We start from the raw sequence: 17,481 nt of genomic DNA on the forward strand, positions 1-17,481 counted from the left end.
GCCTTTTTAATTGTGGGGCCCCCAGCAATTGCACAAGACATACATTCATTTGTGGGAGTTTAAGAGTATATGGATATCCATTGGATACAAGAGGCTGGAGTTGAGCATTTCTAGATTTAGGCTGAATTTGGTCAATTAATCTTGTATTTATTAATTCCAGAAATCACCTTTACTCATTTATTTATTTTTTTTTTCTGAATTAAATGAAAAAAGAAATGTTCCCGTGCCACTGAAATCCAATATTTGGGTTTGGCATTTAGTGCATTAGCTTTTCCCTTTTTATCCAGTTCTGTTTTGTTTTTCCCACCCAATTTGTGGGTCATTTTCTTCTGTAAATGAAAACATTCCCTTCTGTTCATCACCCATCTCCTCCCTCCTACCACTTATCCAGTGAAAGGTTGCTCTTTGAAAAGCAGAGTTTTCTTTTCTTTGGCACCATCGAGACTATATCCTGTTTAAATTTTTATTGCCCTCGGACACAAAGTAAAGAAAATCTTTTAGGGCTTCCCTGGTGGCGCAAGTGGTTGGGAGTCCGCCTGCCGATGCAGGGGACAGGGGTTCGTGCCCCGGTCTGGGAGGATCCCACATGCCGCGGAGCGGCTGTGCCCGTGAGCCATGGCCGCTGGGCCTGCGCGTCCGGAGCCTGTGCGCCGCAGCGGGAGAGGCCACAACAGTGCGAAGCCCGCGTACCGTAAAAAAAAAAAAAAAAAAAAAAAAAGAAAATCTTTTAACAGAGATGTTAAGCATTCAAAGTGAGAGACTATTTGTAAGATTTTTAAGATCTCTGAAACTAGTTTCAAGTTTTAGTTAGTGAAGCAAAAAATTCCACTGAAAGGTTTGGAATATGCTACTAAAAGATCACTGTGCATCTCTATGATTCCCGTAACATAATTTCTTCAAACATAGATCTGACTTAAAATGATTTTTACACTTTATCGTCTATGTAGTGACTAACAGGCTTGTTTCACTCAGATTCAGTTAATATATGCTTTGTTGTTTATTTCAATTGATCAATAATTGGTTTGCATTTGTAAAAATTAATAGTGCTGGACATATAAAACACCCATAATAATTACTGATTATTCTATAAGGTAAAAAATTATGTAAAATGGTTGTATAGAAGTTAAAATAAATTGCTCTACTAAATAGATAATGCATGTAATATATTTAAAGGTACTTAATCATATAATCATACGATGTATTTACAGATGAGGAAATTAATACAAGGAAAGGTTAAGTGACATACCCAAAGTCATACAGCTTTTTGAAGCAGAGCTGGAAACCTCCTTGCTCCTAGTTTACTTTTCCTCACATGTTACATAGGTTTAATATAGTGTTATTTAAATATAACATAAATATTTACATATCTCAAAATGAGTATAAGAATACAAAGTTATGGGCTATTTTGATTAGACTTGGGAGCCCATTCTCATCCAGTCATTACCACTGCTGAAGGCTATAAGACTGTATCTCACTCTTACATGCTTTATTAACAATATCTAGTAATTATGTATAATAATATGGGGCTACCAAAGAGCATTATTTTACTCTTTGCAAAAGACTTTGAGAATATTTGGAAACTACTTATTTCCTCCCCCTTCCTCTCCCTGTTTCTGTTGTTCTCATTTGTTTTTACAAAAAGAAAAAAATAGATATATTCAAATAAAATTTTCTCAGGTAAAGGAGAACTACTAGCAAGTTAACTTCTCTCCCCCCACCCTTCTCTCTCTTTCACACACACATACAGTGTTACATTTACAAAAGGCTTGATTTAACACAGGGAGCTACATTTCCTAATTATATAGTATTGTGTTCATTGTTATAGCACTCACTTGGTCTTTATACAATCAATAGGCATCTCTTTATAACCAACCCAGATACTATAGTGTGTTTGTAGAACTGGAAGCAAGCTGCTCAGCAGGTATGGGGTACTGAAGCCACAAGGTATACAGAAGTCATATGGCATCTCTAAAGCACTAATATCAAAAACAAGCCTCAAGTATTCCATTAGTTTCCATTTCTTCCTAGTGTTTTACTTTTATAATTTTCTACATTCTCATTTTTGAAAAAAATTATATCATTGATTAGAATGGGCTTTCAACATCCTTTCTTTGCCACACCTCAAACCCTCCTTAAATTATATGATATACCTCATTTATGCAATAGATGTAGTACTAATACTATTAGCATTACTAATAATGCTAGTAGTATTAGATGTAATACTAGTAGATGTATTACTAATGTATTACTAATACTAGATGTAGTACTCATACTATTACTATAGCAATATGTGAAAACTAAAATGTTAATAGTACAATAATTTGAAAAGTACTAAGGAAGGTCACTATTTAAATGCAGGCTTTGTGGCATTCTTTTGTAAATCAAAAATTTACTCCTTAATTTATTAATTTTTAAGTGAATAATCACTAAGCAGCCTATAAATTGAGTGGGTGTGAGACAGGATACTGGAGATATTTTACTCCAAAATGAAAATCTAGTGGTCAAAGAATGGATTATGAGACCATTAAAAATATATGGAAATTATAAAAAATGGATAACAGGGAAAAATAAATGTCCATTGTGTAAACTATAATGCAGATATTATTTGGCAGTATTTTTGGTAGCATAAGTATTGGTGTGTATATGTGCTGGAGTCTTGGCCCTAAATTACCTTTAATCTGGCTTAAAGCCTACACAAATATAAATTGGAACCTAGAGTTAGATGGTAATTCTCATAGTCCTGCATGAAAATTATTTCTGAAATTCTTGAACAGCATTGTCATTTGGAGCAACACATAAACTAATATCAACCTTCAAATTAGAAATTATTATTAAAATAACATTTTAAAATGTGGGTGATGATCTTAGTGATTGTTTCTGTATTATAGCATTCATTATTATACTAAAAAGGGACTAAGGTTTGACATATTAATATTGCAAAAATGAGTCTTTGCCTAGGCTAAGGAGATATTATATATTGCTATTTAGAGTCTTTAAAAAATTTTTTCTACCAGAAGATTCAGTTCTCCATACCATGATATAAAAGCCTTGCTATTGCATGCTGAAGTGTCACCCAGGATAATTGAATTACCTGTTAAAGCTCCTGTAATCAGGCAGTTCTGCCTTTCCTTCAGGCTTGAAAAGTTTAGGGTATAAAGCCTCTAAGAGCTCCGGATCATTGCTAATGGCCTGTTCCCAGGGTGACTGGTAGTACTTAGGGACAGCTGTGGTGTTGAATCTTTCAGGAGGAATTTCCTTCAGTGGTCCAGAATATCCTTTGGAAAAATATTTCAAGAATAAGTAAACACAGAGTGCCTAAGAGTTACTAAACTCCACCTAACATTTTCCCATGTTTAATTTTTCATGCAGGGGTAAATTTATGAAGAATGCATTCTTTTTATGATCTCTCAGAAAAGAGTAGTCTGAAAGTGTGAGACATTTTTAAACCCCTTTTAATTTATGGAATTTTCAAAAGAAACCACTTAGTGTTTAATTTTACCAAATCATAGTTAATTTTTTCCTTGACTATCTTAGTATATATTTGTTCAGTGAAACTACTAACTTAATTTTTTAAAAATTGTGCCCCTTATATTAATTTATACTAGGCCTTATATACCACACTTAATGGATTAATTTAGAAATGTAGATTGAGTGTTTACTGTGGTCTAGGTTCTGGGGAAATATCAATGAAGACAAAATCTCCCTCCTCTGGAGCTGATTCTTTAGAAGTAATGTTCAGGTGTTGACTATCCTAAATTTCTGAGTGGTCTGTAAAATGTTCAAGCTTCAAAATGGTGAAGCAATTTGTTTCCACTGTCTTAATCAGGCCCTTCTTATTGCCTGATGTGTCCATCCCTTGTTTACTTTGTTCCTGAGGATTTCTAACTTTTCTGCTTCCAATCTCACCTCCTCAATTTATTCTCACACAAGCTAGAAATTTTCTGTAAGTACCATTTAAAAGTCACACAAATTCCTGGCATAAATGTGAAACCATTTTCACATGCATTAAGTGACATTCTTCAAGTCTTCAAAGGCACAGCTGTTTACTCTCCAGCTATACTACCATACCACCTAGTTATGTCTTTCATATAATTCTCTCTTCCACCATGTCAAAACCTCTACCATGTGATCACTCCTACTTTTGGGTTTCCCTAATGCTCTTTTCCTTCTCTAAAATGTTTTCAATTTTCTTCTGTCAAACCATGCCTATCCTTTCTTTACACTAAAAATTACTTTTTCTTTTCCAAAAACTCTTGATAATTTCACCAGTAGACAGTTATTTTTTGCAGTAATTTAATTTTCTTCTGATTGTCTCCGGTATCAAATGGTAGTCTCTTCGGTAGGCTGCTTCTCTCCGCTTGCCACTTAAATGTTCGTGTTACTCAAAGCTCTTTTCTTAGACTATACACTCTGCCTAGAAAATTTCATTTATATTCTTGGCTTTAACTGTGACCTACAGATTGACGATCCCAAGGTTTGTTTTTGATCTCCAGGCCCTTCTATTCAACCACCTATTATATTTGTCCAAATTAATACTCTCCTGGCACCCTTTATAACCTATCTAGACCTACATGCATCCATTTTCCAATACATGCTGCTTCTTTTTGTATATTGGTCATCTTAGCAAATGTTATCACTACCCTCAGATGTCCAAGACAGAAGCACTGTCCTAAACAATTCCTCATTCCCACAACAAATCAATAAGTATTACCAACTATATTTAAGGATTTCTAAAATAGGGGCCCTCAACTTTGTGTTTCTGAATCACCTTGGGCACCGACTTAAGATGTTGATAATGGAGTCTTCCCTCCAAAGACAGGAAGTTTCAGGTATTGTTTACAAATTGTATGCAAGTGATTTGCAAACAGAACATTGAGAGGTCTTGTTCTAGCAAATTACCTCTTTCCTCCTCATTTCCATTTTTACCTACCTGGTTCAGGCCCTGCGCATCTCTTGCCTGGGTTTTCACAGTAGCCTTCATACTTATCCTTTAGCTCTCAACCCTTCGTCCAGGCACCTCCCTGTTGCTGCCTGAGTGACCTTTTTAAGTGGAAAACTTTATCAGGTCACTCACTTCCCTTACTCCAGGTTCTATAAGGGCTCCCCGGCACAAAAATCAAAACTACTCAGCAAGGGAATTCCTTGGTGGTCCAATGGTTAGCACTTTCACTGCCATGGCCTGGGTTCAATCCCTGGTCGGGGAACTAAGATCCCACAAGCCATGCAGTGTGGCCAAAAAAAGAAAACTATTCAGTATGATACAAATGGCCCACCTAACTGTCCATCCAGCCTCATCTCCTGCCCTCTCCTCTCACATTTTATGTTCCAGAACTGTGGATCTACTTGAAGCTTGTATCCCCTTATGCCTCCCTACTTGTTCCATTTGTTCCCTGTGCCTGGAATACTCTCTCTAACTCTTGTCACCTACAAATTGCTATTTTAAGACTTAGCTTGAGGTTATCACTTCTGTTTATTCACTCCTGACTTTCCCAGGGAAGCAGAGTTACCTTTTCCCATGTCTTTCCTTTGTATAGTATACATAACTCGATTACCATGACTACCACATTTTATTTCCTATTCCTTTCCTAAAATTGATCAGAGTCAACCATATAGAAATTGGAAATTTTTAAATTCTGTATTTTTAAAAACTTATTGAAATCCCACTACCAAAACACAATTTTTCCCCAGTTTTTCTTCACCTATACGCATAATGATCACATAACTATAATTCTAGTGCACATGGAATCTTGTATTTTATTGCAAATCAATTTTGTTTGAAATACTTTTGAAAGCTTCTATATCATGTTCATGATCATTTTAAGGGTTTTGTGATAATCTAATAATAATCTATTGACTTGAGGAACTATAAATGGTCTAATCTTTTCACATTTTTTAACATTCCAGGTTTTCAAAATTTTTAATAGACAGAATTAACTAATAACTTTTTTCTTTTTTGATACGCTGAATTATTTACAAGGAAGAATCCACATATGTTTAACCTCTCAGAAATAATACAGTTCAACAATGCTACATGCCAATATTTTTGATTTTTAAATATATTTTTAATATAACTGATTTAAATTCAAAGGAACTTCATTCCTACAGTATTGTGGCATTGTAAGACTTATTAATTCATATTTGAGATAAGTTGGCTTGTGGAGACATAGTAGGTTAATCAATAAAAATTTTTGCTAAATTGGGATAAGCTATAATTTGCTCCCTGAATTTGTTATACTTTTCAACTCATCGACCAAGAAGGAAGGATCCATTACTCTTGCTTCATCACAAGCTATCTGATAACCTCCAAACTCTACCTTTTCTTAGTCTATATTACACAGACATGTCCAAATATTTAATAATTGAATATTTAGCTTTAAATAGCTATATGAATTTGTATTTTCAAAGTTTCTCTCTCTCTTTATATATATACATAGATAGATAGATAGGTAGGTAGATAGATAGATAGATTCCTGATGGTAAATAAAATGTATATATGATATTGAATTATATATGCAGAGAGAAAATGAGACTACAAATATAGTGTGGACATTTGTCCTGTCTCCCTATGTATGATTCCTTGAGGGTAGAGATGAATTTTTCTATTCCTTTTGCAATTTCGTAGTTTATGATAATGATGAATAATAAACATTTTAACTTAGTAATGGGAGTACCAGATTGAATCAACTTGAATAAACTTTTCTATATGTCTTCTGTTTCCTGTTAAAAAAAAAACCTTACCATTCCAAACATTAGAAAGCAAGAGGTTGCAATATAGTGGTTGGAGCTAAAAGAATATGTATATAGTCTGTTGAGTATTAAGAATATAAAGGTGGGTAGGGAAAGGATTAATTTTAACTGAATACTTTATTATATGTTAGGGACTATATTTACATTTTCACATTTAATTCTCACAATGACCATGTGCAGTGAGATTTATTTTCCTTATTTTACAGATGGAGAAAACTGAGACTCAAAGAGATTTATTTTCCTTCCCAACACAGTAGTAAAATGGGCAGAAATGAAAGAAGCCTGCAGGTTGAACCCAGGTCTGTCTGATTCTAAAGCTTGTTTTTCCCCCATGTGCTTAATGTTGTGTTCAAGAACTTAAAAGTGTAAAGCTATTTGAGAACTCTATTACAATGCTTCACTTCAGAATTCTGTGCATTCTAATTGTGTATTTGGTTCCCTTCAATGTTACTTTATTATGTCTATCAATACCTTTTCTCATTGTGTTCAGTAAGAACATCCTGATAAGTCTAAGCTCATCAGTGACTGACATTCAACTTACTTTTAAATAAGATTTAATATTATACAGTTGCTTTACTTATATATTTTCAAAAACACTATTGCTATTTGAGAAGATTTCCAGAAGTACTCTTGCTAAATTTAGCTGTTTAATTTACAAACATATGACATAAGTATTGCTAATTTCAATATAAAAGTAGTTGAAAATTTTATAAACCTACTTTATACATTACTCTTGAGGAAAAACTTAAAGGTATTTGCTTTAAGTTATTTTGAAAAGTTATTGTCTAAATAGATCAGATAATTTTTCTGATTGAATATTTCAAAATCAAACAATACTTCCAAGTAATATATACTGATTTGGATAGCATTTGCTTCTCTTTTAAGATAATAAACAAATATACAGTATTAAAGGATTGCATTTAAGGTTCTGTAAGAGAGCAGAAAATAACAAAACCAATCTCCACAAGGTCGCTTCACATGAGGCATCTGTAAATTTGGTACCAGATCTGGATTTAATTCTTGAACAGTCAATATTGGCTTATAGCTATTCACAGCCTCAGGTTCTTAATTTGTAAAATGAGGATTATAATAAATGTCATAGAGTTATTATTAAATTAGACAAATATATATCATAGCACTTCATAAATTGTACAGTTCTATACAAATAGGATTTCAATATAATTACAAACAGCTTAATTTTTAATATAATAGGTGATTGCCAACAAATACAATGGACCATCTGAAAGAACGTAAGACTCCTGTAAATGTTTTACAAGACTCCTCTAGGTCTAAATCTTTACATTTGTCCTGAACTTATCTACAAAGTAGATATATAATGAGAGAAGCTGTATCATTTAGGTACCATTTACTAAAGAATCCAAATGACTTGAGTCATACATTTAAGTGCATAACAACTTTATTGTTCTATTTGTAAGGGGATTAGTTACCTGGTGCAATGTTTTCTGGATTTGGGGGACTTCGTGGATCCGGGGTGTTAGGAGGAGTAAATGGGGCTTGCTGTGAACCACTTTCCAAGTTGCTTCCATCCAATTTCTCATTCTGCATGGCAATATTGTGCTGTATTTGATCAAAAGTAAACTCAACTGAAAACTCAAAAATATTAGATACACTAATAGATATCATATGTGCAAGATGCCATTTGTATACTTAGAATTTAAATACAGTGCCACTTCATTGTTACATGAGGTCTCAATAATTTATATTGTAATTAGTTGAGCTATTGAATGAGAAATTTTACTGATAACAATCTAAGATCTGTTTTGTGATGACAATCCACTTAATTAATTGAGCCTTACCGTGTGCCAGGCACTGTGTCTAGGGCTTTGTATCAATTATGTAATTTGCTATTCGTAACATACCTAAAAGGGGAATCTAAGTATTTAATTTTTAAGTCTTTACTAATTTAATATCATACAACATACTCGCCAAACATACGGCTTAGTCATTGTTACATTACTGTTTTATTTATACATGGGATTTAATGATATGCTTTAATATGCCTTGTTTTAAAATTTAATCTGAAATTTGGACAGCAGTCATATATAACAAAAAATATTTGCACTTTAAGCTGCATGAACTTATAGAAGGAAGAATTTGGGGTTTCTAGAAAATAAAATGCTTAGAAGAGCATTTGTCTTTAAAGTTTTAGGTGAATTTGTTTTACTCTTATAATTTAGGATTTATTCTATGGCAATGTAGCACTCTAAAAACAGTCAGTTTGCATTTCAACAGAGAAAAACAGACATTGTAATAGGTTATATCCTCAGAAATATGGCTAGGACTTATCTCTATGGTAAAGTATTGTTTTAATTATACATGAGAAATATATATATACTTTTTAAAAAGCCAATCTATTTAAGAAGTGCGTAAAGTAAAATCATCTTTTAACTTTAGAAGGAAAAATTTATTGAAAGGCATAGCAAATAAAGACCAATTTTGACTTTCTTCTGTGTGACATAAGCAGAAAGTATTTTAAAATATTTTTTCATTTCTGTATTTATTTATAAGATGATAAGGTAAAGTACAATTTTACAGTTTAATACTTATTCAACTTTATAGAAATGTGAGGATAAAAGACTATTTTGTCCTAAAATCCAAACACTATAATTAAAGGCCATAAATTAAGGCCTCACGTGATAAAATTATGAAGAAAATAAAGTTTATTGCATTTTCAGGCTTCTCCCACCCACAGCCACTCTCCAGGTGCCTTTTACCTTCACCTTACTCTAGGCAGCACCCTGGTAAAGTTGCTGTGGAAACGAGTAGGGCAATGTTAGTAGGGGTAAGCTGGCTTGTGGAGCCATGCATGAAGGCATGAGAGGCAACATCAACTAGGTGAGTACAGGGTCTTGATTACTGGGCATAAAAGTTTGCATTTTATTCAACAGGCAATAAGAAACAATTTCTAGAGATGAGTAATGCTATACTCAGATACATCAGTTTTCCATGTTTTGAATTAGCTCGTCTTAAGTGTTCAACTTAATTGACTGGGTTAGTACCTTTTTTCACTTCTGAACCTACACCACCTCTTAGAAAAGAGAAAAGTTCTCACTAACTTTAATTATAAATAAAAGCCAGTTGAGATAAATATAGAAAGTTTAATTGTATCATGCATAAAAATTACTTTTTATAAATTACTGAAATGTGCCCATGAAATGAATTTCACCTAAACTTACAAATCATTCTACCTACATTAATTTAAAAATTGTCACACTAACCTCGTTTATAGATAGGAAAATCAACTCTTTCTAAATAGTCATTAATTATCAGGAGACACCTAGTAGCTCTATTGTCATTGTTAAGTATACAAACAAAGCCTTTTAATAGTTGGGTAGTGACTTATTTTAGTTATGATATGAGCCTTAAATTATTTTTTATAAAGTTATTTTTTGAACAAAGTAAATATATGTTCAGAATCTCAGTATATTTAGTTTGGTCTTATTTCAGAATTACTTGTTACAGTATACTTCCCCTTTTCCCAGTATTATCTAATATTTTAAGGATTTTGAAAAGTCCATAGTTACTAAAAGCAGATGTGGTCTTAACTGTAAAATCTGAACTGTTTTGATTAACATCCTTTTGTTGTGATTTATGGAAGGGACTTTTAATTCTGATGAATCATTCTTCTATTTTATTTTCACTCTAATGCTCATTTTCTTCATCCTTTTCTTTCTTTTTTTTTTTTAATTTTTTTTGCCTATTTCTGTAAGAAGTTGATCAGTTCATGAGCTAGGGCTCCAAAATTGGCATATATAGCAAGCACCGTATCTTCATTTCTTTTTAAAAACGCCTATTTTCTGTTGTTATTTATGACATAAGTTTTGTGTGGCTTCAGTTTGCCAGTTTCTCAGCAATAGAGTAAGCCCAAAGCTGTGCTTTTTTAAAAAAAAAATACTTAATATTTAAACCAATGGCATTGATTACCAGGGAGTTGGTTTATATTTTCATCTAATGATGTCCTGAACATTATAATAAAATAAGAAATGCATAAATATAAGTTAAATAATTATTTTGACAATATCTGTAGCTCAAGGGAAGCAGTAAAAGGAAAAGGTCATTTCAGAAAATATAGTCAATAAGTTAATTTGATATAAATCATATAAAGATGATTCAAGAATTAGATTATAAGCAAATAGTTGTTTTCTATTTTTCAATGTTATTTTGTCTCCCCATCACTAGACAAGGGCTATTTATCTTTGAAATCCCAGCATAGTTTCTATAACATGATAGGTAATCAACAAATTTTTGCCAAAAGTATAAATAAATGAATGGAACTAGACCTGAACCTAATATTATTTTTTAAATTCCTGTCACATTATCAATGCTTGCTTCAAGTTGCATCTAATACTGTGATAAAGCAAATGCGTCATCATACAATGTAGCTCACTATCTTCCTCAATGATTTATTATGCAGGTCATTTTTAGAATTAGGATCAGAGAACACAGATCTTTAAAGCCAGAAAATACCTTACAAAACCATTTGCATCAATCCCTTATTTTATAAATGAGAAAACAGGTCCAGAAAGGCAAAGAAAGTTTTAAATTGACTCCAAATTACACAGATTGTGGGAGAGCCAGGACTGAACCCTGGTCTTCCGGTTCCCAGGCCAGAGTTTCTTTTAATTACACCATGACAAGTGTCAGTGCAAGAACTCTAGAATTCTGAGAGCTGGGTTTCAGTCTACTTTATTATGGTGTTACTTAAGCCAAATAAATATATGTACTTCCTTGAATACTACTTTCCTCATTTCTAAAGAAGAGAGAGTAAATTTCATCAGACTTCAGAGTATGTTATATGACATACAATGACATACAATGACATGTGACTTTATTCCATATATTATTATTGTTTATTGCTCTGTGTTATTTATCAGCATTTAATTGTTTATTTCAATATAGCTATTTGGGATTATTTTATTTATTTAGTTCCCAATCTTCTAGGAACACTGAAAAACTATCAAGACCTGTTCTTAAACATTTTACCTATGACCAGAACATTTGACCACAGGTGTATAAGATTATTGTCAGTAATTGGAAATACTAGTGATGAGAGAATATGCTTTATTCTAATGGACATTTTAAATCTCATTGTACCTTCCACCAGAACTGTAGTTAAAGCATTATACTTAGAGATATAAATGTAAGTTATGAAAACTAGATTTATTCATTTATTCAGATGTCTAGACTTGTAGATGACTTTTCAGAGAATCTCCCTTAAGCTGCTATATTTCATATTATTCTTCAAAGCTGCTCCTCTGTTGTCATTATTGAAAGAATATGATTATATAATTATACTCTGTCAGATGAGGTAGGGGTTATTTTAGGCTCATGCTGTATTAGCTGCAGACATTTTCTGATAAGAGGATATTGGGCATAATTATAGGGTAACATAACATTACATTTATCCATGACTTCAAGTGAAAACCATCCTTCATAAGTGTAAATACTATGGTTGAGTAAAATTTGATGTCTAACTGAATTCATAATTATAACTAAATTCAATTCATGGGTGTTGAAGGATGCTCATTAATGTGAAAAAATACTGTTTAAGATGTTCTCTAACCATTTATTGTTAACCAGCATCATAACAAGGGAAATAGAAAGTTCAGGAATGAATAAAATTTTAGTGTTTGTGAGTGTGGTTGTTAGTTTTGTAATGTGTTTTAGTAATTATGATAAAAGATCAGTGAAACCAGTCTGTTTGCTGTAAAGAATTTAGCTGTTCATTCAAAACAGCTTAACTAGTGATGGCAGCTGGAAAGGTTTCAGGTTTAAATTCATAAGTAAACTTATAGACTTTTCATAGCTATAGGAAGAAACCCTCAATTTAAAAAAAGACAAAAAAACAACTTATATTTGTTGTAGTCTCTAGCATCTCCTCAAATTTAGAACCAATGCACTATTGCTTTTTGATTCTTCATACCTGGTATTTTATTTTTAAAGTCATTTTCCCAAAGCTAATTGTTTTTCTACTATAAACTTCTTCCTCTAAAATCTCTCTGAATGATAAGAGAATATGGTATTCATGTAATATGTAAAATATAATTTAATTAATTTGTTTGCTTTTTTAAACTTCTGGTTGATGAAAACTTCTGTCCAAAGAGTTTTGTCCACATTGGTTTTGTTGTTAATAAATAACAGACTTCTCTACACAATGTGGAATAAATGCTTTGAAAGGAGATCAACTGTGTCTGTAGTTCCCAGGCATGTTTTACTGCCAGGATGTATTCAGCCAATAAAATGCTTATACTTACCTTATGGAGCACTGTGTGCTTTGGAAATGTTTCCATCCCAAACATTTAACCAGTGGTGATAAGACCATGGAATTAATTAATTTATTAATTAAATGCTACTTATATTTATGCAAAAAAAAAAAAAAAGACCATGGAAACTTTTAGTACCACAATCACCACTCCCTCTCCCTGGTCTTAGCAGAACAGAGGAGTTCTTCAGTGCCAAATCTACAAACTTACAATGTCTGTACTGAACTAAAAAGATACTCATATCATGCATAATATTTCTTTTGTTCATCCACCTAAGCTATTCATTATCATGAAAAAAAAAGTCTAACAGAATGAATGAAAAGAAAATTTGTAGAATACTTGTTTGAGAATCTAATAACACATATAAATTTAGAAGTGCTGCCCATTTATTTAGATACCACATTATCAAGTTATACCTACATTTATTTGTGCTTTAGATTCATAATGGAAATTTTCAAATGTATATTTGTCAGATCTTCTTTGTCGCATCTTAAATAGTCTGGCACCACGGTTACTGAGATGGGATAATTCTTCCAACATGATGTCTCTGGGGATGCTGACTTTTTTGCCCAGGTCCATGCCATCTACATCTGTAAAGCAATATTCATGTGCATGAAAACCCCAAGATAAGCATTTTTAAATGCTTTGCTAAATTTCATAATTTATTGCCCGCTATATGCTAGTATAGTGACTAAAATATAGGCTCTTTACTCAGACTGCCTTGGGTTGAATCCTGGCTCTACTACTTTCTAACTGTATGATCATAGATATGTTACTTATTTTTTGTAAACCTCAATTTCCTAATCTCTAAAGTGGGGCTAATAATAACACTTACTGCATAGGGTTGTTATGAGGATTAAATAAAATGTTTCTTATCAAACACTTAGCATCATACCTGGCACATAGAAAGAGTGAATGAAAGTAAGCTAATGATATTTTTTTTTTTTTTTGCGGTACTCACTGAGAACTCAGTGATGGTTCTCACTGTTGTGGCCTCTCCCCTTGCGGAGCACAGGCTCCGGATGCGCAGGCTCAGCGGCCATGGCTCATGGGCCCAGCCGCTCCGCGGCATGTGGGCTCTTCCCTGACCGGGGCACGAACCCGTGTCCCCTGCATCGGCAGGCAGACTCTTAACCACTGCACCACCAGGGAAGCCCCTAATGACACTATTAATTTAATCTTTCCTTATTTAGTGAGTTTTCAAACAACACTGCTCATAATTCTCTTCATAAGCTCTGTTTGACTCCCAACATTTTTCTGTATCAATTTTAGCAGTCTCTGTTATAGGAATGCCTACCCTTTGGCCCATGCCACCCATTTTCCTGTCTCTGTCAGAATGCTATTCATCCTGCATCTAGCACCAAGGAGCCTAGCATAAAGTAGGTAGGTGATAAGCATTAAATGAACAAATCCTTCTCAATCTAGCTTATGTGCCATTTCTGTCAATTCCTTCTCTAAAATCTCTATTCACAATTATTCATGCCTTTTCTGTATTCCCATAGCACTGAATCACAATTACTTGATTCCGTTTTACTTATTTTATAGCTTGCATATTCTTTATGTTTTTGTCTTTGTGTCCCCCATGCCTTAAATATAGGAGATGTTCAGTAAACAACTGTTTTCTATTTCTAGTACTGAAGGACTTTTCTAAAATCCCAAAGAAATAAAACTCCTCCACTTGCTCCTTTAATCAGAAATATCTTTTTTGTGTAACCCACAGAGTTCTTTTGCCACTGTGGACTGCTCTTAAATGCAAAGAAGAAAAACTGGACCATTTGTAAAATAAATAATTATGCTGGTTGATTGGGACAACATTATCTGATGTAACAAATTAACCCTAATAATTAGGCTTTTGGAGGTCTTTAGGGATAAAATAATAAAATTACTTACAAATTTCTCTCCATTTTGCCTTGAAAAGAAATCAATTTGTTTATATATTTTGATGTTACCCAGAGAGGAGCTCCACTAATTAAAAAAAATTATAATATCAAGACTTCTGCTTCTGGGAAGATAGATCTACTTTTCCCTATACCTCTACTAATTAAAACTAAAAATCCTGGACATTATATATAAAATAAACATAAGAAGACTCTGGAAGTTGGAGAGAAGAAGGCAGACCAGCTAGGGACAACAAGGTCCTTCCTCAGGATCCAAGGAACAGCAAGGTACTGAATTCTCTGGGTTTTATTTTAGCCCCATATATCCCAGACTTGGAGCTGAAGATGCTATTAACCCAGAAACACCAAAAGGTGCAGCCAAAAGCCTCCAATAAAAGATTGTTCTCACTAGCCAAGACCAGGAAAGAAGCAACCTAGAAAGACAGAAAACTTTTAGACAATAGCTACTCTACTTCAGCCAAATACCACAAAAAAACTCTACTTCAGCCAAATACCACAGAAAAAAACCACAGAATTTTACCCTTGCGAGGCTGTAATGAGGTTCCCCGTAAGGGTAGTATCAGAGGGGCTAAGGAGGAAGCTGGGACTTTCATCCCTGTCAGCCAGTAACAACCCTCCATCCCTGTAGTGTTAGTTGAGACCAGGTGGAGATTCTGAACTCCTACCCCCTCCTACTAGTAACTAAGTGACCCTCCTCAAGTTTCAGTGGGGGCCAACTGGGAAACCTTGACTTCCTACTTCCACCTGGCAGTGATGAGGTGGCACTCTCCTTCCCCTGCTGAAGCAGTGTCAGACTAGGATAGATAAAACAGAAGGTTTAAATAAGAGCAAGATTCTTAGAACGTAATATGACAATATGCAGGCTCAAATAAAAAAATCATTTGTCATACCAAGAATCAGGAAGATCTCAAGCTGAATGAAAAAAGACAGGTGCCAACATGAGATGACTGAGATATTAAAATTAAATAACAAAGATTTTAAAGCAGCCATGATAAAAATACTTCAAAGAGCAATTACAAAGTTTCTGGAAATAAATGAAAGAAAAATAGAAAATTTTAGCAAAGAAATAAAAAATCATGGCAGAGAAATAAAAGTTGTAAAGAACCAAATGGAAACATTAGAACTGAAAAATAAAATACCCAAAATAAGAAGTTCAGTGGATAGATTCAGTAGCAAAATGGAGGGAATAAAGGAAAGAAATGGTGAATTGAGAGAACAATGGAAATTACCCAATAATAACAACAGAGAAAAAAAATAGACTGGAAAAAAAAGAAAGCCTTAGGGATTGGTGTGACTAGAACAAAAGATACAGCATTTGTATCACTGAAGTCCCAGAAGGAGAGGAGGCATGTGGGACTGGAAAAGTACACAAAGAAATAATGGCTAAAAACTTCCCAAATTTGGCAAGAGACATAAACCTACAGATTCAAGAAGCTAAAAGCATTCTATAAAAGATAAATCTATAGAACTCTACAATAAGACATATTATAAACTTCTAAAATCTAAAGACAAAGGGAAAATCTTGAAAGCAGCCAGAGGAAAATGACAACTTACCTATAGGGAGAAAAAAATGAGAATGACAATGGATTTCTCATCAGAAATCATGAAGATCAGAAGGAAGTAGCACAAAAATGCTGAAAAAAAAGAAAGGTCAACCCAGAATCTGATACCCGGTGAAAATATTCTTTAGAAATAAAGGGGAAATTGAGACATCTTCAGATGAAGGAAAACTAGGAAATTTGTTGCCTGGAGACCTACCCTAAAAGAATGGTTCATGCTGTTACAACAAAATGTCAAAGACTGGTGACTTATAAACAACAGAAATATATTTCCCATAGGCCTGGAGGCTGCAAGTCTGAGATCTGGGTGCCAGCATAGTTGGTTCAGCTGAAATCATTCTTCTGAGTTGTAGACTGACCACTTCTCACTGTGTTCTCACATGGTGGAAGGGACAAGAAAGGTCTCTTGGGCTTCTTTCATAAGGTCATTAATATCATTCATGAAGACCCCACCCTCATGGCTTAGTCACCTCCCAAAGGCCCCATGTCCTAATACCATCAGGGACATTAGGATTTCAATATTTGAATTCTGGGGGGCCACAAATATTCAGACCATAGCAAATAGCTAAATTAAGTTCTTTAAACAAAAGGGAAACAATAAAATAAGGAACCTTAGAACATTGGAACAAAATAAAGATTACAGTAAGCAAAAACGTGGGTAAATACAGTAAGCTTCCCTTCCCCTCTTGAGTTTTCTAAATTATGTTTGATCATAGAAGCAAAAATTATAAAACTCTGATACAAATATATGTAGAAAATAGTTAACACGATTTTATTATAAACAGGGGAGGGTAAATAGACATGAAGGTAGGTAAGTTTTCTGTACTTCACTTGAACTGATAAAATGACAATATCCGTAGACTTTGATAAATTAAGCATATATAATGTAATAGAACAACTACCAAAAACTATACAGGTACACTTGAAAAACTATAGATAAATAAAAATGGAATTCTGAAACATGTGCAAGTAATCTGTAGGAAGCTAGGAAAA

The 17,481-nt window shown here is 33.5% G+C and overlaps 1 protein-coding gene and 1 long non-coding RNA gene across 3 annotated transcripts in view; one reads left to right on the forward strand and one right to left on the reverse strand.

Annotated features, from left to right (window-relative positions):
- LOC309791534 overlaps nt 1-17,481 on the forward strand; it is a 196,675-nt gene that overhangs the window by 23,451 nt on the left and 155,743 nt on the right. Inside the window, exon 3 of the long non-coding RNA XR_014291518.1 lies at nt 6,954-7,046. This is a non-coding gene — a long non-coding RNA (uncharacterized lncRNA). The remainder of the gene's footprint in view (nt 1-6,953; nt 7,047-17,481) is intronic.
- MYOZ2 (myozenin 2) overlaps nt 1-17,481 on the reverse strand; it is a 35,638-nt gene that overhangs the window by 5,242 nt on the left and 12,915 nt on the right. The window contains exons 3-5 of one of the 2 annotated variants that reach the window (XM_082600318.1): nt 13,452-13,621; nt 8,196-8,307; nt 3,092-3,275 (exon numbers count right to left, since the gene is read on the reverse strand). In XM_082600318.1, coding sequence (XP_082456444.1) covers nt 3,092-3,275; nt 8,196-8,307; nt 13,452-13,621 — 466 coding nt within the window. Of the gene's footprint in view, nt 1-3,091; nt 3,276-8,195; nt 8,326-13,451; nt 13,622-17,481 lie in introns of both variants that reach the window. The other variant, XM_082600317.1, reaches the window with a different exon arrangement.

The sequence above is a fragment of the Mesoplodon mirus genome (assembly GCF_964341445.2).
Source record: "Mesoplodon mirus genome assembly, chromosome: 2".
NCBI lineage: Eukaryota > Metazoa > Chordata > Mammalia > Artiodactyla > Ziphiidae > Mesoplodon > Mesoplodon mirus.